Raw genomic sequence first — 25,679 nt, forward strand, 5'->3', positions numbered from 1 at the left:
AAGGCAAATGCTAACAAGTATGAAAGGGGAAATTAACAATAACACAATAATAGTGGGAGACTTTAATGCCCCACCCACATGTATGGATAGGTCAACCAAACAGAAGATTAGCAAGGAAACACAAGCTTTAAATGAAACAGTGGACCAGTTACACCTAATTGATATCTATAGGACATTTCACCCCAAAACAATGAATTTCACCTTTTTCTCAAGTGCACACAGAACATTCTCCAGGATAGATCACATCCCTGGCCATAAATCTAGTCTTGGTAAATTCAAAAAACTAAAATCATTTCAAGCATCTTTTCTGATCACAATGCGGTAAAATTAGATGTCAACTACAGGAAAAAAAAAACTATTAAAAATACAAACATATGGAGGCTGAACAACACACTTCTGAATAACCAAAAAAATCACAGAAGAAATCAAAAAGGAAATTAAAATATGCATAGAAACAAATGAAAATAAAAGCTCAACAACCCAAAACCTATGGGATTCAGTAAAAGTGGTGCTAAGAGGAAGGTTCATGGCAATATAAGCTTACCTCAAGAAACAAGAGAAAAATCAAATAAATAACCCAACTTTACACCTAAGGCAACTAGAAAAAGAAGAAATGAATAACCCCAGGGTTAGTAGAAGCAAAGAAATCATAAAAATTAGGGCAGAAATAAGCGAAAAAGAAACAAAAGAGACCTTAGCAAAAATCAACAAAGCTAAAAGCTGGTTCTTTGAGAAGATAAATAAAATAGATAAACTATTAGGCAGACTCATCAAGAAAAAAAGGGAGACGGATCAAATCAGCAAAATCAGAAATGAAGATGGAGAAATCACAACAAACAACACAGAAATACAACAGATCATAAGAGACTGCTATCAGCAGCTATATGCCAATGAAATGGACAACTTGGAAGAAAGGGATGAATTCTTAGAAAAGTAAAACCTTCCGAAGCTGAACCAGGAAGAAACAGAAAATCTTAACAGACCCATCACAAGCACAGAAATTGAAACTGTAACCAAAAATCTTTCAACAAGCAAAAGCCCAGGACCAGAAGGCTTCACAGGTGAATTCTACCAAAAATTTAGAGAAGAGCTAACACCTATCCTACTCAAACTCTTCCAGGAAATGGAAGAGGAAGGAAAACTCCAAAACTCATTTTATGAAGCCACCATCACCCTAATACCAAAACCAAACAAAAATGCCACAAAAAAAGAAAACTACAGGCCAATATCACTGATGAACATAGATGCAAAATCCTTAACAAAATTCTAGCAAACAGAATCCAACAACATATTAAAAAAATCATACATCATGATCAAGTTGGGTTTATCCCAGAGATGCAAGGATTCTTCAATAATTGCAAATCTATCAGTGTGATACACCACATTAACAAATTGAGAGATAAAAGCCATATGATTATCTCAATAGATGCAGAAAAAGCCTTTGACAAAATTCAACAGCCATTTCGGATTTAAAAAAAAAAAAAAAAAAAAAAACCTCCAGAAAGCAGGCATAGAAGGAACATACCTCAACATAATAAAAGCCATATATGATAAGCCCACAGCAAACATTATCCTCAATGGTGAAAAATTGAAAGCATTTCCCCTAAAGTCAGGAACAAGACAAGGGTGCCCACTCTCACCTCTACCATTCAACACAGCTTTGGAAGTTTTAGCCACAGCAATCAGAGAAGAAAAAGAAATAAAAAGAATCCAGACTGGAAAAGAAGAAATAAAACTCTCACTGTTTGCAGATGACATGATCCTCTACATAGAAAACCCTAAAGACTCCACCAGAAAATTACCAGAGCTAACAATGAATAAAATAAAGTTGAAGGATAAAAAATTGATACACATAAATCCCTCGAATTCCTATACACTAACAATGTGAAGAAGGCTGAGCGCTGAAGAATTGATGCTTTTGAACTGTGGTGTTGGAGAAGACTCTTGAGAGTCCCTTGGACTGCAAGGAGAGTCAACCAGTCCATTCTAAAGGAGATCAGTCCTGGGTGTTCATTGGAAGGACTGATGCTGAGGCTGAAACTCCAATACTTTGGCACCTCCTGCGGAGAGTTGACACATTGGAAAAGACTCTGATGCTGGGAGGGATTGTGGGCAGGAGGAGAAGGGGACGACAGAGGATGAGATGGCTGGATGGCATCACAGACTTGATGGACATGAGTCTGAGTGAACTCCGAGAGTTGGTGATGGACAGGGAGGCCTGGCGTGCTGCGATTCATGGGGTCACAAAGAGTCGGACGCGACTGAACTGAACTGAACTGAACAATGAGAAAACAGAAAAAGAAATTAAGGAAACAATTCCATTCACCATTGCAACAAAAGGAATAAAATACTTAGGAATAAATCTACCTAAAGAAACCAGAGACAGATATATCAGTTCAGTTCAAAAGCATCAATTCTTTGGCACTCAGCCTTCTTCACAGTCCAACTCTCACATCCATACACGACCACAGGAAAAACCATAGCCTTGATTAGACAGACCTTAGTCGGCAAAGTAATGTCTCTGCTTTTGAATATACTATCTAGGTTGGTCATAACTTTTCTTCCAAGGACTAAGCGTCTTTTAATTTCATGGCTGCAGTCACCATCTGCAGTGATTTGGAGCTCAAAAAAATATAGTCTGACACTGTTTCCACTGCTTCCCCATCTATTTCCCATGAAGTGATGGGACCAGATGCCATGATCTTCGTTTTCTGAATGTTTAGCTTTAAGCCAACTTTTTCACTCTCCTCTTTCACTTTCATCAAGAGGCTTTTTAGCTCCTCTTCACTTTCAGCCATAAGGGTGGTGTCATCTGCATATCTGAGATTATTGATATTTCTCCTGGCAATCTTGATTTCAGCTTGTGTTTCTTCCAGTCCAGTGTTTCTCATGATGTACTCTGCATAGAAGTTAAATAAGCAGGGTGACAATATACAGCCTTGACGTACTCCTTTTCCTATTTGGAACCAGTCTGTTGTTCCATGTTCAGTTCTAACTGTTGCTTCCTGACCTGCATATAGGTTTCTCAAGAGGCAGGTCAGGTGGTCTGGTATTCCCATCTCTTTCAGAATTTTCCACAGTTTCTTGTGATCCACACAGTCAAAGGCTTTGGCATAGTCAATAAAGCAGAAATAGATGTTTTCTGGAACTCTCTTGCTTTTTCCATGATCCAGCAGATGTTGGCAATTTGATCTCTGGTTGCTCTCCCTTTTCTAAAACCAGCTTGAACATCAGGAAGTTCACAGTTCACATTTTGCTGAAGCCTGGCTTGCAGAATTTTGAGCGTTACTTTACTAGCAGGTGAGATGAGTGCAATTGTGCAGTAGTTTGAGCAATCTTTGGCATTGCCTTTCTTTAGAATTGGAATGAAAACTGACCTTTCCAGTCCTGTGGCCACTGCTGAGTTTTCCAAATTTGCTGGCATATTGAGTGCAGCACTTTCACAGCATCATCTTCCAGGATTTGAAACAGCTCAACTGGAATTCCATCACCTCCGCTTGCTTTGCTCGTAGTGATGCTTTCTAAGGCCCACTTAACTTCACATTCCAAGATGTCTGGCTCTAGATTAGTGATCACATCATCATGATTATCTGGGTCATGAAGATCTTTTTTGTACAGTTCTTCCGTGTATTCTTGCCATGTCTTCTTAATATCTTCTGCTTCTGTTAGGTCCATACCATTTCTGTCCTTTATCAAGCCCTTTTTTGCATGACATATTCCCTTGGTATCTCTAATTTTCTTGAAGAGATCTCTAGTCTTTCCCGTTCTATTCTTTTCCTCTATTTCTTTGCATTGATCACTGAAGAAGGCTTTCTTATCTCTTCTTGCTATTCTCTGGAACTCTGCATTCAGATGCTTATATCTTTCCTTTTCTCCTTTGCTTTTCACCTCTCTTCTTTTCACAGCTATTTGTAAGGCCTCCCCAGACAGCCATTTTGTTTTTGCATTTCTTTTCCATGGGGATGGTCTTGATCCCTGTCTCCTGTACAATGTCACAAACCTCATTCCATAGTTCATCAGGCACTCTGTCTATCAGATCTAGGCCCTTAAATCTATTTCTCACTTCCACAGTATAATCATAAGGGATTTGATTTAGGTCATACCTGAATGGTCTAGCGGTTTTCCCTACTTTCTTCAATTTGAGTCTGAATTTGGTAATAAGGAAAAATGATCTGAGCCACAGTCAGCTCCTGGTTTTGTTTTTGTTGACTGTATAGAGCTTTTCCATCTTTGGCTGCAAAGAATATACTCAATCTGATTTTGGTGTTGACCATCTGGTGATGTCCATGTGTAGAGTCTTCTCTTGTGTTGTTGGAAGAGGGTGTTTGCTATGACCAGTGCATTTTCTTGGCAAAACTCTATTAGTCTTTGCCCTACTTCATTCCGCATTTCAAGGCCAAATTTGCCTGTTACTCCAGGTGTTTCTTGACTTCCTACTTTTGCATTCCAGTCCCCTATAATGAAAAGGACATCTTTTTTGGGTGTTAGTTCTAAAAGGTCTTGTAGGTCTTCATAAAACTGTTCAACTTCAGCTTCTTCAGCATTACTGGTTGGGGCATAGACTTGGATAACTGTGATATTGAATGGCTTGCCTTGGAGACATACAGAGATCATTCTGTTGTTTTTGAGACTGCATCCAGGTACTGCATTTCGGACTCTTTTGTTGACCATGATGTCTACTCCACTTCTTCTGAGGGATTCCTGCCTGCAGTAGTAGATATAATGATCATCTGAGTTAAATTCACCCATTCCAGTCCATTTTAGTTCACTGATTCCTAGAATGTTGACGTTCACTCTCTCCATTTCTTGTTTGACCACTTCCAATTTGCCTTGATTCATAGACCTGACACTCCAGGTTCCTTTGCAATACTGCTCTTTACAGCATCGGACCTTGCTTCTATCACCAGTCACATCCACAACTGGGTATGGTTTTTGCTTTGTCTCCATCCCTTCATTCTTTCTGGAGTTATTTCTCCACTGATCTCCAGTAGCATATTGGGCACCTACTGACCTGGGGAGTTCCTCTTTCAGTATCCTATCATTTTGCCTTTTCATACTGTTCATGGGGTTCTCAAGGCAAGAATACTGAAGTGGTTTGCCATTCCCTTCTCCAGCGGGCCACATTAAAACCTATAAAACACTGATGAAAGAAATCAAAGGTAACACAAATAGATGGAAAAATATATCATGTTCATGGATTGTAAGAATCAATATAGTGAAAATGAGTATACTACCCAAAGCAATCTATAGATTCAATACAATCCCTATCAAGCTACCAATGGTATTTTTCACAGAACTAGAACAAATAGTTTCACAATTTGTATGGAAACACAGAAAACCTTGAATAGCCAGAGCAATCTTGAAAAGAAGAATGGAACTGGAGGAACAACCTGCCTGACTTCAGATTAAATTACAAAGCTACAGTCATCAAGACAGTACGGTACTGGCACAAAGACAGAAATATAGATCAATGGAACAAAATAGAAAGCCCAGAGATAAATCCACGCACCTATGGACACCTTATCTTTGACAAAGCAGGCAAGAATATACAATGGAAAAAAGATGACATCTTTAACAAGTGGTGCTGGGAAAACTGGTCAACCACCTGTAAAAGAATGAAACTAGAACACTTTCTATCACTATACACAAAACTAAACTCAAAATGGACTAAATATCTAAATGTAAGATCAGAAACTATAAAACTCCTAGAGGAAAACACAGGCAAAACATTCTCTGACATAAATCACAGCAAGATCCTCTATGAACCACCTCCCAGAGTAATGGAAATAAAAGAAAAATAAACAAATGGGATCTAATTAAACTTAAAAGCTTTTGCACAATGAAGGAAACTATAAGCAAGCCTTCAGAATGGGAGAAAATGATAGCAAACGAAGAAACTGACAAAGAATTAATCAAAAATATACAAGCAGCTCATTCAACTCAATACCAGAAAAATAAATGACCCAATCAAAAAATGGGCCAAAGAACTAAACAGACATTTCTCCAAAGAAGACATACAGATGGCTAACAAACACATGAAAAGATGCTCAACACCACTCATTATCAGAGAAATGCAAATCAAAACCACAATGAGGTACCATTTCACACCAGTCAGAATGGCTGCGATCCAAAAGTCTACAAGCAATAAATGCTGGAGAGGGTGTGGAGAAAAGGGAGCCCTCTTACACTGTTGGTGGGAATGCAAACTAGTACAACCACTATGGAGAACAGTGTGGAGATTCCTTAAAACACTGGAAATAGAACTGCCTTATGACCCAGCAATCCCACTGCTGGGCATACACACCGAGGAAACCAGAACTGAAAGAGACACGTGTACCCCAATGTTCATCGCAGCACTGTTTACAATAGCCAGGACATGGAAGCAACCTAGATGTCCATCAGCAGACGAATGGATAAGAAAGCCGTGGTACATATACACAGTGGAATATTACTCAGCCATTAAAAAGAATGCATCTGAGTCAGTTCTAATGAGGTGGATGAACCTGGAGCCTATTATATAGAGTGAAGTAAGTCAGAAAGAAAAACACCAATACAGTATACTAACACATATATATGGTATGTAGAAAGATGGTAATGATGACCCTGTATGAGAGACAGCAAAAGAGACACAGATGTAAAGAACAGTCTTTTGGAACTTGTGGGAGAGGGCAAGGGTGGGATGATTTGGGAGAATGGCATTGAAACATGTATAATATCATATGTGAAATGGATCACCAGTCCAAGTTTGATGCATGATACAGGATGCTCGGGGCTGGTGCACTGGAATGACCCAGAGGGATGGGATGAGAGGGAGGTGGGAGGGGGTTCAGGATGGGGAACACATGTACACCCGTGCAGATGCATGTCAGTGTATGACAAAACCACCACAATATTGTAAAGTAATTAGCCTCCAATTAAAATAAATTAATTTTTTTAAATTTTAAGTAGTGAGTATTTGTTAATCCCAAATTCCTATTTCATTCCTCCCCACCCTCTTTCCCTTTGGTAACCATAAACTGCTTTCTATGTCTATGAGTCTATTTCTGTTTTGTAAATTATTTCATTTGTATCATTTTTTAAGATTCAGGACAAAAGCAATTCCCATGTGTTCCTCCACCAACATGGCAAACATAAACTTTGATTTCTCTGGATACCAAACTACCTTCTTATGAGCTCTGAAGACAGAATACAAGATATCTTGTTCATTTAGCAGAAAAGGAATTCCTCCACCAAAAGGTGTCATTCTGACCTGTGATAGGTACACAAATTAGAATAGAAAAATTATCTTCACAACATCCAACTGAAGTTTAGCACTTCCTCCAACTATGAATGTAGACGACAAGCTGCAGTATTATTCACAGTACCTGTGACTGTGTTAAAAATACAATTACAAATATTTTCATATCACATCAGAGGTGTTACCGGTATCTCAAAATGTTATTTATGCTCATTATTATTCTAGAAATATACCAGCTATTTGACCTGACACTGAATCTTTCATTAAATAATATGATATTTTGTACCACAGTGTTTTCTTTAAGATTTAATAACTATATTTCAGTAGAATTGGTTTACTTTGTATTCCTATGCATTTTGTCTTATATATTTAAGAGCATTGTTCTGAAAAGAAACTCACAGGGTTCACCAGATTCCTAAAGTTCATTGAGTGCTTAAAACATGCCCATATCCTCTTAACATAAGTTTTCCTTAAACAAGTAAAAATAAATATCTTCGGTCACTGGGCAGCTGGTGGTTACAGAATTATGGACCAGGAAGGATAGGTAATGCAGAAAAGCAAATGAAAAAGGAAACAGGAAAAATATAATTTCACTAAATAAAATCCCAGGATGTGTGATATGATCCCACTGATGCCTGTTTATGTAATCATATGCTTATTTATATAGTGAAATTATAAAACAATATCAAATTTTAAATCTCTTTAAAGTGTTGGAAATCACTCTCTCCTAACACTATCTTGAGAGTTTAAAAATAAAATATTCTTAATAAAAAGCCATAGCTAGGGCATCTGCAGAAAGACCAACCACAGCAAATTTACCCACTGAGACTATACATTCTGCCTTTCTCTGAGCATAGAACCAGTCCCAAGTTACTGAATTGTAGGAGATTCTCATTAAAAATATAAGACAGGTGAGAATTTAAGAAAAAATTATCATCTGTGCTGTGAAAATCTCTTTCAAAAAAGTTACAGCTTCTTGGCAGCTCACTTCAGAACACCACCAACAAAAAGTGACGAGTAATACACTATAAGATACGAGAGAGCTGGACCACACCTTCAGAGGCCACCAGGGCCTTTCCCGGGACCCTCCATCACCCAGGGGCCTCTCAGCATGGGTGATGCTCTCTGAACTCACCAGGTCTGAAGACTATTCCCTTTCACCAGTTAGGTCCAGAGTGGGCCTCAGTCTTTCCAGGTTATCCTTCCTGCAAAGAAATAAAGTCATAGGCTAGACTGCAGCACCATCCACTAAGCTTCCATCCACCCTGCATCCATCTTTCTTACTGTAGCCCAAATCATTGCTTCTAAAACACAAATATGATTCTCTCAAACTCTTCCTCCAAAACCATTTAGGCTGCCTGTGCACGTGTGCTCACTCGCTCAGTCACGTCCACCTGCTTGCAACCCCATGGACGGTGGCCCACCAGGCTCCTCCGTCCATGGGATTTCCCAGGCAAGAACACTGGAGTGGGCTGCCATTTCCTTCTCCAGGGGATCTTCCTGACCCAGGGATTGAACCTGTGTCTCCTGATCTTCCATAGTCAGTTCCACAGGAACTAGAAATCCACTCTTGAGAAGCAGCACACACCCCCAGGCCATCCACACCCTTCAGATGTCTGCACCATTCCTCTTTTGCCTCTCAGGCCACCTCCTGCCTCTCCCCACCCGCCCCTTCCCTAATTCTCCACCCCGCCCATTTAGCTGGAATGCCCTGCTCCCACCCGCTGTGAACCACAGACATTCATCAGCACTGATCTGCCAAGACTCAGCTCACCAGCCACGTTCTCTGGTTTTCCCTATCAGGATGCCATTTATTTATTTGGGGGTAAGGAGTGGGGAGCAGTCAAGAGCCCTGTGCTGAACACCCAAATGAGCAGCAGTCTCTCACCCATCCAAGTCCAGAGCAAGATCCAGGTTTCTCAGTCTCTGGATCAGTTCCACCATCGCTCAGCAAGCAAACAAATCCCGCTGTACTGTTTTTAGTTGTCAGAATATTTTTCTCCATACTCTAAGCTCTCTGTGCCCAGGGACCACAAACAAGGCATTGCGGCTCAGAGCCTTGGATTTGGAGCCAGGTAAAGTGAGTTAGAATTCTTGCTCTGCCTCTGTGTGGTCTTGGGCAAAGTCCTTAATCTCCCTGTGTCTGTTTCCATATCGATAAATAAAGGCAACAGCTACCTTGTGGTGTATGAAGTGTTAGGCAAAGCAGACTCCTGACAACACTGACTTTGAGGTCGCTGGCCTCTGGCTCTGAGCCCCTGTTTCTTTGGTTTTGCTCTGTTTCATTTTTCACTGTGTTTCTGACTTGTTCTGAGCTCCAGTGCCTCCTTTGCACGTTAGACTCTGGGTCTGGAGGCCACAATGGAGACAGTGTTACCCGCAACCCAGTACACCTGGCACTGCTGTCTACCTGCCTCCCCAGTGTCCAGGAGCCACCAGCTCCCAAACATCCCCATTATCTGCTGTACCCTCCTGCTTGCACCCTCACGGCTCTTGCCTAACAGGATTCTCAGGAAGCCCACCACCCCTATCTGACATCCCACCTGCTTAGTTGGCAGCTCATAAGCATCACTCTTTCCCCTTTGACTCCTTAGTTCCCATGACTCAGCCCTACTCAGATGTCCAATCCTACCACTTTCAGGACCAAAGTTCCATCCCAAAGAGCACCACTTCTGATTTAAAAGGCGTAAAGTGAAAGTGAAACTCACTCAGTCGTGTCCAACTGAGCGAGTCCATGGAATTCTCCAGACCAAGAATACTACAGTGGGTAGCCTATCCCTTCTCTAGCAGATCTTCCCGGCCCAAGAATCAAACTGGGGTCTCCTGCATTGCAAGCAGATTATTTACCAACCGGGCTATCAGGGAAGCCCAAGTAAAATGCAAACCATGGTCTCAACCAAAGCTGTCTTCAGGCCCAATTTCCAAAGTCAAGGAAGACTATCATTTCCCAACAACATTTTAATATATATTTTTAATATTTTTCTCTTGGCTTTGCTGGGTCTTAGTCGTGGCGTGTAGATCTAGTTCCCTACTAGGGATCAAACCCAGGTCCCCGGCATTGGGAGCACAGTCTTAACCACTGGACACCAGGGAAGTCCTCCCCCCAACATGTTAGCCTACATCCCGCACGGGTCCTTACACCACCCTTAACTTCCCTCTGTGGACCACGGTGCTCACCTCAGTGTCGTTACTGCCCTTCTGACCCCACCACCAGATATCTTAACAACTCCTCAGGCATCTTATAGTAAGGGAACGCCTATGGGTATAAAAATCACTTAATACATTAATGCATTTTTTCATGTTAACATTATTTACTAAAATCATTAATACCCAAAGCATGGACTGAAATAAAGATGAAGTTATTTAAAACTAATAAGGATTTATTTACTAGCTGTTCCTCTTCTCAGAGGGTAAAGCGTCTGCCTGCAATGCAGGAGACCCCAGTGTGATTCCTGGGGCGGGAAGATCCGCTAGAGAAGGGATAGGCTACCCACTGCAATATTCTTGGTCTGGAGAATTCCATGGACTAAAGAGTTGGACACGACTGAGCGAGTTTCACTCTCCCCTGGAGAAGGAAATGGCAACCCACTCCAGTACCCTTGCCTGGAAAATCCCATGGATGGAGAAGCCTGGTAGGCTACAGTCCATGGGGTCACAAAGAGACGGACACAACTGAGTGATTTCACTTGTTCCTCTTAGGAAGTAAAGATGACTACCATTTCCTTTCAAATAAAGACAAGCAAATGGGTTTCTTAGTGCAGAGTTGATGCTCCACAAATCATCTAGGATAATAATAATTATGATTTGCTTGGGGCTTACACATACAGTATATGCTACTATTGTGTCTTTTAACAAATGCAGAAATCATAGCTTGGAAGGGTTAATACTTGACTGCAAGGTCATAAATCTACAAAGTGATGGACATAAGACTTGAATTCAGGTAGTCAGATGCTTCTAAGGAAGGAAAGAATTTCAAAACAGAAAATGGTGAATTTCTCATTGCAGTGAAAACATATTCCCTTTAAATCTTGAAATAAGTCATCTACTCATAAATGTGTATCATAAATGTGTACCTACTTATGTGTTTCAAATAGCTGTGAAAAGAATAGAAGCAAAAAGCAAAGGAGAAAAGGAAAGATATATCCAGTTGAATGCAGAGTTCCAAAGAATAGCCAGGAGAGATAAGAAAGGCTTCCTCGGTGATCCGTGAAAATAAATAGAGGAAAACAATAAAATGGAAAAGACTAGAGATCTCTTCAAGAAAATTAGAGATACCAAGGGAACATTTCATGCAAAGATGGGCTCAATAAAGGACAGAAATGGTAGGGACCTAACAGAAGCAGAAGATATTAAGAAGACCTGGCAAGAATACACAGAAGAACTGTACAAAAATGATCTTCATGACCCAGATAATCACAGTGACATGACCCCTCACCTTCCTTCTCTTGTATTTCTTGACTATATAAGTCCCTTTAACATTTGTTGTAAAGCTGGTTTGGTGGTGGTGAATTCTCTTAACTTTTGCTTGTCTGAAAAACTTTTGATTTCTCCATCAATTTTGAATGTGATCCTTGCTGGGTACAGTAATCTTGGTTGCAGAGTTTTCCCTTTTGGTACTTTAAATATATCCTGCCATTCCCTTCTGGACTGCAGAGTTTCTGCTGAAAGATCAGCTGTTAAAGATATGGAGTTTCCCTTGTATGTTCTTTGTTGCTTTTCCCTTGCTGCTTTTAATATTCTTTCTTTGTGTTTAGTCTTTGTTAGTTTCATTAGTATGTGTCTTGGTGCGTTTCTCCTTGGGTTTATCCTCTATGGGACTCTTTGGGACTCTTGGACTTGATTGACTGTTTCCTTTTCCATGTTGGGGAAATTTTCAACTATAATCTCTTCAAAATTTTCTCATACACTTTCTTTTTCTCTTCTTCTTCTGGGGCCCCTATAACTCGAATGTTGGCGTGTTTGGCACTGTCCCACAGGTCTCTGAGCCTATCCTCAGTTCTTTTCGTTCTTTTTCCTTGACTCTGCTCTTCAGAAGTCATTTCCACCATTTTATCTTCCAGGTCACTGATTCGTTCTTCTGCTTCAGATATGCTGCTGTTGATCCCTTCCAGAGTATTTTTAATTTCAGGAATTGTGTTGCTTGTCTCTGTATGTTTATTCTTTAATTCTTCTAGGTCTTTGTTAATTGATTCTTGCGTTTTCTCCATTCCGTGTTCAGGTTTTTGATCTCTTTACTATCACTGTTCTGAATTCTTTTTCAGGTGGTTTGCCTATTTCCTCTCCTTTTATTAGGACTCTGTGTTTCTAGCTTGCTCCCTCCTTTTTGCAGTGTTTCTCTGCCTTTCATTACTTTTTACCTTACTGTGTTTGAGGTCTCCTTTTCCCAGGTTGCTAGGTTGCATTCTTTCTTCTTTGTGGTTTCTGCCCTTCTGCGCTTGGTCCAGTGGTCTGTGTAAGGTTCCTATAGGAAGCTTGGCTTATTGTTCGCTTTTCCTCTGATGGGCAAGGCTGAGTGAGGTGGTGATCGCGCCTGCTGATGGCTGGGTTCGTATTTTTGCTTTGTTTGTTGTTTAGATGAGGCGCCCTGCACAGGGGGCTACTGGTGGTTGGGTGATGTCAGATCTTGCATTCAAGTAGTTTCCTTTGTGTGAGTTCTCACTATTTGATTCCCCCTGGAGTTAGTTCTCTGGTTGTCTACGGTCTTGGAGTCAGCTCTCCCACTCCAAAGGCTCAGGTCTTGAGCTCTTGTCAGGAATAAAGACTCCACAAGTGGTTTATTATGGCATTGAGTGAGATTAAAACAAATACCCGAAAATAAGAAACCAAAGATGAACCCCAGACAAATGGCAGTTCCAAAACCAGGCAAATAACAATAATCAAAATAATGGAGTATATACATATGCGTAAATCATAATAATCAAAATAATGGAGTATACACATATGCATATACACCCATAAGCAAAATCAAAACAGTCCAGCAAAAAAAGCACAACAGGCCCAGTGAACAAAAGAAACCAAAGGTTATCCATCAGTTAAGAACAAAACTAGCTAAAGCACAAACTAGAGAACAAAACCAAAGCAAGGGGCCACGTGCAGAATAAAGCCTGGGAACAAAGCTAACAAATGCGCTGAGAGGAAAGGGAAGACAGAAAGAACAGACACGCAAAGGCAAACAGGGGTAGAAGAAGCAGATTCATGTACAGCGAAGCTTACCTGGAAGGGGGGGCAAACAGGAATAGATGCAGAAAAATAATGATGGCTTAAAAAATTTAAAAAAGAAACAAATATCTTTTTAAAAAAGGAAAACTCCACAGAACTGCAAAAGCCCAGTGTAGACACAGACGTTTATAACAATAAAACATGGTGACTGAGAAAAAAAGCTCAATAGCTTAATTAGATTTCATAGTGCCAATAAAATCTATAACAACCACAATGGGGGGGGGTGGGAAGAAAAAGAAAAGGAAAAAAGTTTAAAAAAAAAAAATCCAAAGGAATCTACAGAACAAGTCAAAAGATAAGAATAGTAAAGGTTTTTCTTGAGTCACTGCTCTCAGAGTCCTTTCCCGGGCTGGGAGTGATCGTCCACCTCACCTCCCTAGGATGCCCTCCAACACTGTGCTGATCTCTGGGCCCGCTGTGGGGGCAGCTCAGATTCTAATCTGGTCCTACTCCTCTGTGTTCTTGCCTCCAATGTTCACAGCTATCAGAACTGGTGTATTTTCTTTTGTGGGAACTCTCAATGGCCTTTTATATATTCCACTGACATAGAGTCTGCTAGCTGAGTGTGTGGACGTAATCTGCAGCTTGTACAGCTGGCGGGAAGGTTTGAGGTCTTCCTGAGTCACACTGCCCCTGGGTTTCACCTGTGGTTTCATTTCCACCTCTGCATGTGGGTCCTCCACTGGGCTTTGCTCCTGCGGCTGCCCTGGAGGGCTCGGGCTTGCCCCATGAGGGCTAGGTGCGGAGGTGGTGCACCTGCTTGGGTCGCAGCGGTTCTGGCAGCACCAGGTACTCAGGGGAGTTGGTGGTGAGGGCAGCAGGAAACACAGTGCTCTAGAAGGGCATGGCAACAGTATTGACCAACATATTCCAGTGTTCCTGCCTGGAGAGCCCTCTCCCTGACAGAGAAGCCTGGCAGGCCACAGGCCACAGGGTCGCAAAGAGTTGGACACGACCGAAGGGACCCTGCTTGCAGAGATGCTAGACTTCTTTTGCCTGTGGCAGCTCTGCCCCTGTGAGGGTTGAGCATGAAGGTGGCGCAGCTGCTTGGCTTGCGGGGACCCTGGCGGCACCAAGTGTGCAGGGACATGGACTGCCTCTGCCACAGGAGTTATGGCCCAATCAGTCTTTTCTTGAGCCTCTTGTAGCTGGCGATCAGAAGGCCTTTTTTGCCAGTTTCTCTGTAGCTCCACCCATCCAGGCACTTAGAGGGCTCCCTTGCCTGGGGTCCTTCTTTGTAGATCGGCGCATCAGTCACTTAAAGGGGCACCCCGGGTGTGGTCCTGCTTTGTAGTTCAACGTGTCAGCGTTTGATGGGCCAACCTCTCTACTGTTCAGCTGCCGAAGCTGCGTGTGGGGAGAGAGAGGCTATGGTGATGGCTCCACCCCCTATGCGTGACTCAGCAGTATCGCCTTGCTTCCACAGCTGCCTGGCTTTCCTCCACAGGCATTTCCCACCACAGTCTCCTCCCTCATGTCCCCTCGACCCATCCCTCCACAGTCAACACCAGCCCTCGCCCTGGGATTGCTCCACAATCCCCAAACTCCAGCTCCCAGCCGCTGCGCCTCCCAGCAGTCCCGCATTCCTGTCTTGGGGTAAGTATGGCTGCGGCAAGGACTGTCTGATTCTCCTTCCATTTAGGCTGCCACAGCTCAGCTGCTTCTCTCTCAGCCTGGAATGTTTCTCCTCTGACTCAGACAATTGCCCCCATGTGGGGATCAGACCCCTGCTTCAGTTCCCCCACCCGCCAAGGGCAGGTCCAGTCCTACCAATACCCCCGTTTTCCCCCAGTTCCTTCGTCCCACAGAGTTTTGCATGGTTCCTTATTTTCTTTTCCGCTGGTCAGGTCCTCCTGTCCAGTCTCAGCTGGTGTTCTGCTTGCGCTTCTGTGTCTGAGGGTGTGTTCCTGATGTATCCAGGGAGAGAGATGCGCTCCACACCCGCCGACTCATGTGTCCACGGAGAGAGATGTGCTCCACGCCCGCTGACTTCTTCACCTTCTTGTTCCTACTTCAGTTCTCTTTCGCTAATAAGTTACTCAAACACTTGGTTGGTAAAAAACAAAATTAGCAGTGCATTTTTCCTCATGATTCTGTGGGTTGACTAAGCTCAGCCGGGAGGTTTTTCTGCCTCACGTGCCCTCAGCTGGCTCACTCACGTGACTGCTTTCAGCTGGGAGCTGGGCCGGGCTGCCTGGATGTTCCTCCACAAGCTTTATCACGCAGTGAGGGCATCTCCTCCTCTGGGCATTCTCCAAATGGACTCTCAACTGCAGCAGCGGATCCTGGACATTCAGCTTGGCAGTTGGGTTTCAGAAGTGAGAAATGCAAGAGGACCAGCCCCAGAATGCAAACACTTACGGTAGCCATAAGGTCAAGCCCAGGCTCACTGCGGGAGGGGAAACAGAGCATGGATGCAGGAGCTGAGGCTCCCTCAGGCCACTGTGTGTCATCTGCCCCACTGGCTAACTCGCTTCCCCTTCATCTCTGTGAATGTGAACCAGTCCAAAAGGCTGCTGTTGTAATAGCCAGGATACTTCTAATTAGACATAACAAAAACTTGACCCAGAGAAACTAAGGCAAGAGCAAAACCAACCGACTATTGTGGCTGTAATCAGGCATAGTTGGGTCTAGGTTCTCGAATACTGTATTCAGGGCTCTCTCTCTAACTCTTGGCTCTATCTGATTCCATGTTAGCTTTATTTCCTGTCCCCTGGAGGAGGAAATGGCAACCTGCTGAAGTATTCTTGCCTGCAAAATCTCGTGGATGGAGGAGCCTGGTGGGCTACAGTCCATGGGGCCGCAAAGAGTCAGACACGACTGAGCGACTTTACGTTCACTTTCACTTTCGTGTAATGAGAAAAATCACCAACAATACATATTTAAATTGTCTTCACACCTTACAAACTCAAAAGGTTAGAGCTCTCTTCTGACTTTAATTTCCCAAAAGAGACTATTTGCCCAGTCTCCAGACAGGAGACATCTCCAGACACGTCTGTGTCTCTGTGGGAAGGATCCTTTTAGTCTTTTCACTAAGAGAACAGCTGTTCACTGTCATTAACGCTGCATAACAAATTGCTAAATTTTAAGTGGCTTAAAATAACATAAATGATCATTTTATTATATCGTGGCTTCTGTGGGTCAGAAACTTGAGGCTGGCCCTGTTGGGTGGTTCCGACTCAGGAGGGCTCGAGAGGTTGGGGTGCCAGGTGACTGGAGCTGGAATGGGGCGGAGGGCAGAGGAGGAGCGGACGGGCGCCAGGGTCCCTCTCGGTGCCGCTCCAGGGCTGCTGCCCGCGGTCTCTCCACCTGGAATGACTGGGCTGCTTCGTGGCACGGTGGCCTCAGGGCATGTGGCTTCCTTGGCAACAGTCCCCCAGCGCGAGTGGTCCAACAAACAGGTAAAAATGCATTCCATTTTCTGACCAAGACGTGGAGAGCACGTGGAAAATCACTTCCACTGGCCAATCCTGTCGGTTATAAGCAAGCCAGAAGAGGCTCAAGGGAAGAGGAACCAGACTCTGCCGGTGACGGAGGGGGCACGTCCACAAAGCCATGTAGATGGAGAAGTCGTCTTCTCTTTCTTTATTTTTAACGGAAGAATAATCGCTTCATAATGTTGTGTTGGTCTCTGCCACACATCAACGTGAATCAGCCGTAGGGATACACATGTCCCCTGCTTCCTAAATGTCCCTCGAACCTCCCAGCTCATCCCACCCCTCTAGGCTCTCACCAAGCCCCAGTTCAAGCCCCCCAGGGCATACAGCAAACTTCCGCTGGCTCTCTATCCCACACATGGTCGTGCGTGTGTCTCCACGTGACCCTCCCCATGCATCCCACCCTCTCCCTCCCTCACCCCCACCCCCAGCCCCTGTGTCCGCAAGCCTGTTCTCTGTGGGTAATAGTTTGGGGCCATCTTTGGAAATGCAATCCATCACAGCAACCCTCACCGGGCCCTGGCTGGGTGTGTGAGCTTCACTTCTGGCGTGTACCCTCCACTGGCCCAGCTTATCATGACAGCATGCTGCAAACGTGTTTCTCTGGCTTCAGATGGCCTTTACGTGAAGCACCCGTGATCTCCGTCTCTAAGCTGACTTGGTTTTGTTGCTGTCTCGTAGCTCATCCTTCAGGCCTGTGTGTTAGCAGTGGGATGGAAACCAGTGTCAGTCCAGTCTTCATGCCCCACACTGGATTTCAACCCTGTTCCTTATCTCTGAAACTTCAGTCTGATTTGGCAAAAACCTCCACCAAAATTTAAATCAGTTTATTCTTAATTTTGTAACTTGAGAGAATAAAGCGAATGAAACTCTCGGGCTTTCTTTTTAGTTCGCTTGTCAAAAGTGAATCCAAATAAAAAGAATAGGTAAGTTTTAAGCAAAATAGAGTCACAAAAACTACGAAGAAGTCTTGAAAGCAAGCAGAGAGAAAAGACATATGGCATGCAGATAAACAATAATTAGTCAGAAGGCAGCTGCTTCTAAAGCAACAATGTAAACTGAAGTACAGTGAACACTGCCAACATGCTGAGTGACAATGATTATCAAACTGTCAGGAAAACGTCCACATCCAACTAAAACAAGTCACTGAAAATAAAACGCGACTGAGGGTATGCCCAAGACGGCAGAGTCGGAAGACCCTGAGCTCATTTCCTCCCACGGACACCGCAAAATTACAGCTTACAGAGCAAGTGCCTATGAGAACCACCTGAGTACTAGCAGAAAAGATTTTCCAAAAGTAAAGCTATTCTGGAGGAACCTCAGTGAGGTGACGGGGGCGGGGGACGGGGTGGGGGGGGGCCTGATGCAGAGACACAGTATAGCGGGACGTACCCCACCGCCGAGCTGGTAACCTCAAAACAGGAGGAACAGCACAATTGCGGAGCTTCTCCCCAGGAAGCAAGGAGACACTGCCTCGCATGGGGCTCCCTGGCTGGGGTCCTGCACCAGGAGGACAAGCCCCCAGAAAACCTGGTTTTGAAAACTAGTAGGGCTTAAGGAATTCCCTGGTTGTCAAGTGGTTAAGACTCCAAATTTCACCGCAAGGGTTCAATTCCTGGTCAGGGAACTAAGATCCCACAGGCCGCTTGTCAAAAAATATATATTTAAAACAAAAGATCCCACATGCTGTGCAGCCAAAAAAAAATCTACTTTTGCAAACTAGCAGGGCTCACGTTTGGGAGCCGAGGGCTACAGGACACACGTGCAGAACCTCACGTGCTCTGAGTCCCCAGGCGGCGACGGTAACTGGGAAGGAGCCTGGGTCAGACCCACCTGCTGACCTCGGAGACCCCGCCGGGGAGACGCGGGGCAGCCGGGACCTGCCCTGCGGGCGCCGACGCTGGCGGCAGGCGCGTCAGGGACCTCACCCCACTGCCACACAGAAGCACCCGCACGGGCCACTTGGGACGGCTCCATCCAGCCTGCTGGTGCCAGAGACGTACTCGCCCACCCGCAACCCAGCGCCAGCCTCACGGCCCTCTGGGACGGGCGGACAGCCTCGCAGAAACCCGGCGCGCCCACCCGCAGGCCCTCGGTCACCGCGCGGGCCGGGGCCTCGGTGGACCGCACAAGGCTGGGGCCACGGTTTCCCCGCGGCAGGGGTGGTACAAACCAGCCAGGAACAGAGTCCAGAGTGATCCATACGGTAAGGGGTCAGCGTCCGAGACACCAATGCGAACTCAAGCTTAGCTTGACACAGACATAAATATTTACACAGAGAAATACCTGCGGACGCGTGTATACACAGAGGTTAATATGCATGCCTGCTCCACCAGCTAAGAGGGCGCAGAAGCGGCGGCCAGCGTAATTAGCGCGCAGAAGTCAGTTTCCGGTAGCGGTCACTATTAGGAGGGCTCGTTAGGGCTCTTTGGAGAAATGGCTCATTCTATGACGGGGGCAGAAAAGAGATGAGATGAGGGACTTCCTTGGCGGTCCAGCGGTTAAGACTGCCTGCCACTGGAGGGGACGGGGGTCTGAGCCCCGGTCGGGGAAGATCCCACGTGCCAAGGGAAGCCTGAGCCCGCGCTGTACAGCCTGGGGCCACAGCGACTGGTGCCGCCGCTGGAGCCCACGTCTGCAAGAGAAGCCGCCGCAGCGGGGATCCACTCGCCACAACCGGAGGAGCCCCACCCCCGGCAACTAGAGGAGGCCAGAGCCCAGCCGCAAAGACCCAGGGCGTCCAGAAATAAACGACTTAAAAAAAAAAGAAAAAGAAATATACAAGATGAGCCCAGAGCATCTTACAGTGCCAGAAAACTTAAAAGTGCTAAAAAAAAACAAAACACTTGGAAAACTTGAATGACAGAATCAAGTCGTATGAGGTTATAACCCAGAGTATAAAATAAATATGATATAAATAAATGATGAAATAAACATATAAATGGGGGAAATATGCAAATCTCCCATGCAGAACTGCAAATAATTTATGGAGACACCCCACCCTCAGAGAGGTAGATATGACTTTTAAGTGTGGGCCGCACATGGCGACTGCCTGCTGCAGGGAGAAGGTGGGAGAGCAGGAACTTGGCAGAAGAAAGATTTGAAAACATTGCCTTAGCCAAGTAATCCAGGCCAACAGCAGCAGTGACAGATGGTCTCAACAGTATGGCCCTTAGATGCAATGAGGATGCACCTTTACCTCCGGTAGTCTTCCCCCCAAGGACATATAATTCCCACAACATTTAATCACAAGGGGAAAAAACCAGACAATTCTCAATTGAGGGATATTCTACAAAATACCTGACCAGCACTCCTCAAAACTGTCATCAGAAACAAGGTCCTATCTGGAAAACTATCTCAGCCAAGAAGACCCTAAGGATGCCTGACAGCTAAATGGAACGTGGTGTCCTGGGTGGAGCCTGGGGCAGAGAGAGGGCATCAGGTGAAGACCAAGGAGATTCAGGGTGGCGAAAAGTCAGACACAGCTGAGCAACTGAACAACAACGAGGAGATCTGAACAAAGTGGCGGCTTTGGTTAATATGTTGCTGCTGTTCTGGTGCTAAGTCATGTCCGACTCTTTCTGACCGCGTCAACTGCAGCACGCCAGGCTTCCCTGTCCCCACTATCTCCTAGACTTTGCTCAGACTCATGTCCATTGAGTCAGTGATGCCATCCAACCATCTCATCCTCTGCTGCCTCCTTCTCCTCCTGCCTTCGATCTTTCCCAGCATTGGGGTCTTTTCCAACAAGTCAAGTCTTCGCATCAGGTGGCCAAAGTAATGGAGCTTTAGCGTCAACGTCAGTCCTTCCAATGAACACCCAGGACTGATCTCCTTTAGGATGGACAGGCTAGATCTCCTTGCTGCCCAAGGGACTCTCAAGAGTCTTGTCCAACACCACAGTTCAAAAGCATCAATTCTTTGGCCTTCTTTACGGTTCAACTCTTACATTTGTAAATGATTACCAGAAAATGATTACCATGGCTTTGCCTATGGACCTTTGTCAGTAAAGTGATGTCTCTGCTCTTTTAAATACACTGTCTAGGTTTGTCAGACCTTGTAATTTCTTGTAATGGTTCTTAATTTTTAAGAAGTTAATCATAAGGGCAACAGTGTGGAGGGACTATCGTAATTTTTCTGTAAACCTAAAATGGTTCTAAAATTGAAATGTTATTTTTAAAACTGAAGTGAATGCTACCCAGAGAGGGAATGCCTACACGCCTGATAAGAGAGCAGGTGGGTGAGCAGCCAGAGCGATACCAGCAGGGAGGGTGGCTAACGGAAGAACTGGTCTGCATCAAGCCGGCGATGACAGGAAAGCTGAGAGCTTTGTCATTCCAAGAGTGACGGCTAACCGGCAGCACTGTACCACCTGGAAACATTGGAAATGCAGAGTCTCGAGCCCACCCCAACCTACCTACAAAAAGAATCTGCATTTTAACAGGCCCTATGTGGGTGATTCACACGCACATTAAAATTTAAAAGGTACTAGTTCCGTGACTGTCAAACATGGATTGCCTAGTCATCTTCTGTCCTCCCCAAACTCCACCCCAGCAAAATTCTTCTATCTATAAATCTCACTAATTCAGTATTCCTTTTTTATTTTTATCTTTTCAACTTTGTCAAGATTTTTAGGGATGTCCCTGGTGGTCCAGCGGGGAAGAATCTACCTGCCAGTGCAGGGGACGCGGGTTCGATCCCTAGTCTGAGGAGATCCCACATGTCCCAGGGCAACTAAGCGTGTGCGCTGCAACCACAGAGCCCAAGGGCCTAGCGCCTGCACACCACCACAAGGGAAACCGCCACATCCAGAGATCAGCCCTGCTCCCTGCGACTGGAGAGGGCCTGTACACACCACCACAGGGGAAACCGCCACATCCAGAGATCAGCCCTGCTCCCTGCGACTGGAGAGGGCCTGTACACACCACCACAGGGGAAACCGCCACATCCAGAGGTCAGCCCTGCTCCCTGCGACTGGAGAGAGCCCGTAAAGCAGCAAAGACCTAGGGTGGCCACAAATTAATTAAAAATAAAGTATACTGTCATACAATTTTTAAAGATTATTTCTCATTTACTGTTATTACCAAATATCGATTACATTCCCCATGTTGTATGAAGCCTGACTTGCGCCCAAGAGTTTGCACACCACCCCCCACTCTGGCCTGCCCCCTGCACCGGTAACCACTGGTTTGCTCTCTGCCCATGAGTCTGCCTCTTTCTTGTTACAGTCACTAGTTTGTGGTCTTTTTTAGATTCTACATATAAGTGCTCTCTTTCAGTTCAATAATTCAGTTTTTCTGATAGACATCACTTAATTACAAAAGCTGATGAACTCACGAGGAGCTCACACCAGCGCTCCGTGACAAACTAGAGATGAGATGGGGTGGGAGGTGAGCCTTCAAGAGGGAGGGGACATAGGTACCCCTACGCCTGATTCATGCTGATGTGCAGCAGAAACCAACACAGTATTGTAAAGCAAGTATCCTCCAATTAAAAATATATATTTTTAAAAAACGTGATGAACTTACCAGGGATTCTCATTGTGAAAATATTTCTAATACGGTGAATTACAGCCTGGATTTCCAGACAGCGCTTTTAGTCTTAATTTAAATTTCATACTAGTTAATGATCCCTCAAACAGTTGGGAGAGTTAGCGAGGGAAGCTCTTTTTTTCAAAGGTGTTTATTGATCAGTTTGAAGCACTGGTATTAATAAATGTAACCTTCCTCCCCTGGTGGCTCAGTGGTAAAGAATCCACCTCCAATGCAGGAGACCCGGGTTCAGTCCCTGGGTCTGGAAGATCCCCTGGAGAAGGAAATGGCAATCCACTCCAGTGTTCTTGCCTAGGAAATCCCATGGACAGAGAAGCCTGGTGGGCTACAGTCCATGAAGGTCACAAAGAGTCTGAAATGACTTAGCGGCTAGAACAAACAAACCCAGGAGAGAAAGAAAAAGCTTTCCCGCTGCCCAGATGACGGTGTACGCACCTCTGTCTACAGAGTAGAAAATCAGGTAATTACCAGTGAAATAAGGACTGTAAGCTGTAGATTACTCTCAGGAAACATTTTCTGAGTCTAAATGTACTTTTTAGTTAGCTCTTCCAATAGCATCATGCTAATTGGCTAATTTGGAAATGATATGAGACCCCATGTGCTTTAAAGAAAATCTGTTTGCTGATGTATTTATTTGCACCTGAGACTGTCTTATTGCTGGCAGGACAGATATTATTAAAACAGAATCACCTGCTTATTTTAACCAGATTTTTTTCCAAACATGCATGAATTGGACTATCCCTAGTGTTTCAGGAGTAAGTATTACCATTTTGAGTGATGGGAAATTGCCACTTAGCCAGGAAATAAATGAGCCTTAAAAAGATCCCATTATTTTTTACAAGGTTATTATTGTAAACGTTTCATAATAGAAGGAACGCCCTCCAGGTTCACCCTCGTTGTTGGTTTACGACCAGGGTGTTAACCTCCAAGCAGCTCAGCTCTTCACATCAAGCCACAATGAGTTTTCATCAGTGGTTACTACATAAAACAAAATCACCTTTTATTGGTCCACACAATATTTTCAACAAGTTTCTCCGTGTGTTATTAACAGCTATTTTGTGAGGAAAATCTATTGGGTTTATTTGGGCTAGGAAACTGGCTTTCTAAAGCCTTCACGAGTTAAACACGCTGCACTATTAACAAGAGCATCCTGAACTCTAGAAAGGTGATTTAGGTGAGGACATAGTGATATATCTGGATATTTATTTATACCTCACCTGAGGGTTTCCCACCCTGCTGTACTTGTTTCACTGAGAGGGCACTCATAATCCAAACAGACCGCCCCGCTGGCTCACCCGTGAAAATGTTCTTTACAGTCTAATTGCTGCCACTACATAAGAAAGGGAGACGCTCACGGATCGCGCTGGATTCCAGAAGTGCAGGAGTCTCAGTCTGCTCCCTCCGGCGAAACCTTTTCTCTGCAAGCGGAGCCGAGCCGCGCGCGGAGCCTCGGCGCCGGGTTTGGAAATGCTCGGGCGCCCCCTGCCGCTGCGCGCGCGGAAGCACGCGCTTCCGCCCGGAGGGCCGGGCTCTCAGTTCAAGGAGCGGTGGGTGGTCAGGCGGAAGGCCGGAGCCAAGGGCCGAGGAGGACCAGACGAGGGAGGGAGAGACATCACCCTAAGGATCAGGTTAAGACGTGGAGCAGAGCTACTTTAATCTTCCGCCTGGCCTGGGTATCCATCCCTGAGGGGGTTGAACATTACACAACCGGAAGTGCGTGCGTATCCGCACTTTCCTAAAATGCTCCCGGCACCCAGGGTTCAGGGCAGCGCTGCTTACAATAGCCGAGACATGGAAGCAACATAGGCGCCAGGCGAATGGGAAAAGATGCGCCATATATATATATAATGGACGTTACCTAGAACGGAATATTAGCCATTGAAACAAATGAAAGAATTCCATTTGCAGCCACATGGATGGACGAACAGACTGTCCTTCTGAGTGAAGTAAGCCAGACAGAGAAAGAGAAATATCACGGCATCCCTTATATGCAGACTCTAAAAAGAAATGATAGAAATGGACTTACAGGCTCACGGGCTTAAAAAACGAGCTTATGGTTGTTGGGGGGAAGGAATAGTTAGGGAGTTTGGGAAAGTCAGGTTAGGGTTGGAAAAACGGATAACCGACAAGGACGTATTGTATACGGCATGGAACTCTGCTCAACCGCCAGGTGCCAGCCTGGATGGAAGGGCGTTTGTGGGGAGAATGGATACATGTGTATGCATGTCTGTGTCCCTCTGCTGTCCACCTGAAATTACCACATTTTTAACTGGCTATACTCCAATACAAAATAAAAAGGCTTTTGAAAATAAAATGAGAGTGTGTAGCTTTCATCGTGATTTCAAAGGCGCACGTTACCAGCGTTACTCTCGGTCTGCCGTCTTCCCTGCCCCTTTGGCAACGTCAGCATTCCTGTGGGTGGTCCTCCTTCTCACCTCCAGACTTCCCACATTCTGAGCTCTTCTCCTTCAACAATCCTATTCTCCACCAACATCAGTCACCCATGCCCACTGTCACATCCCAAACATTACCGGCGACTCCACCACCTCCAGGATCTCAGATGCAGGCGTTCCACTCTCAGATCCCCATCGCCTGTTTTTCTAGACTGTGTGTGTGTGTGACCCGCTGGAATGGTCCGATCCATTGACTCTGCCGTTTTTCATACCCTTTCATTTCTGAGCATCCTCTTTACCCACCCTAGTTTCCACGGTAGGCACCACAATCACACCCTTGCATGCACTCAGCTCCTTTATCCTCCCACCATCTTACTCACCAGGTGAAATTCCTACCCTGGCTAAATCCAGAGCTCCACTTACTCCAGATCTGAAGTTCAGCGGTTGCAGATGAAGATACTAACTGAACATAAACACAAAACTGAGTGATCAATCTCACCTTACATTTGTAATCTCCAATTTCAAGAATTCTGGCAACTTTAGTATATTATTGATAAAACAGGACTTCATCGGAATTTAAAACTTCCTTTTAAATTTAAAAATATCTTCACAACCCAAAGCTGATAAGGAACTTGTATCCAGAACACATTTTTTAAACTCTCAAAACTTAATAATAAGGAAACAAGTCAATTTTTAAAGAAAAAAAAAAGGCAATATATTAGAATAGACACTTCACCAAAGAAGGTCCTGGCATGAACAATAAGGAAGAAAGATGGTTAATATCATCAAGTTATCACAGAAATACAAACCAAAACCACAGTGTTACTACGCACCAACAGGA

General features: G+C 44.7%; 1 protein-coding gene across 1 annotated transcript in view; it reads right to left on the bottom strand.

The window, feature by feature from the left end:
• Window positions 1-3,876: 3,876 nt before the first annotated feature.
• EFHB (EF-hand domain family member B) overlaps window positions 3,877-25,679 on the bottom strand; it is an 86,509-nt gene continuing 64,706 nt past the window's right edge. Inside the window, exon 13 of the mRNA XM_060406732.1 lies at window positions 3,877-8,442. Within this exon, the coding sequence (XP_060262715.1) occupies window positions 8,434-8,442 (9 nt within the window). The 3' untranslated portion in view covers window positions 3,877-8,433. The remainder of the gene's footprint in view (window positions 8,443-25,679) is intronic.

The sequence above is a fragment of the Ovis aries genome, chromosome 1 (assembly GCF_016772045.2).
Source record: "Ovis aries strain OAR_USU_Benz2616 breed Rambouillet chromosome 1, ARS-UI_Ramb_v3.0, whole genome shotgun sequence".
NCBI lineage: Eukaryota > Metazoa > Chordata > Mammalia > Artiodactyla > Bovidae > Ovis > Ovis aries.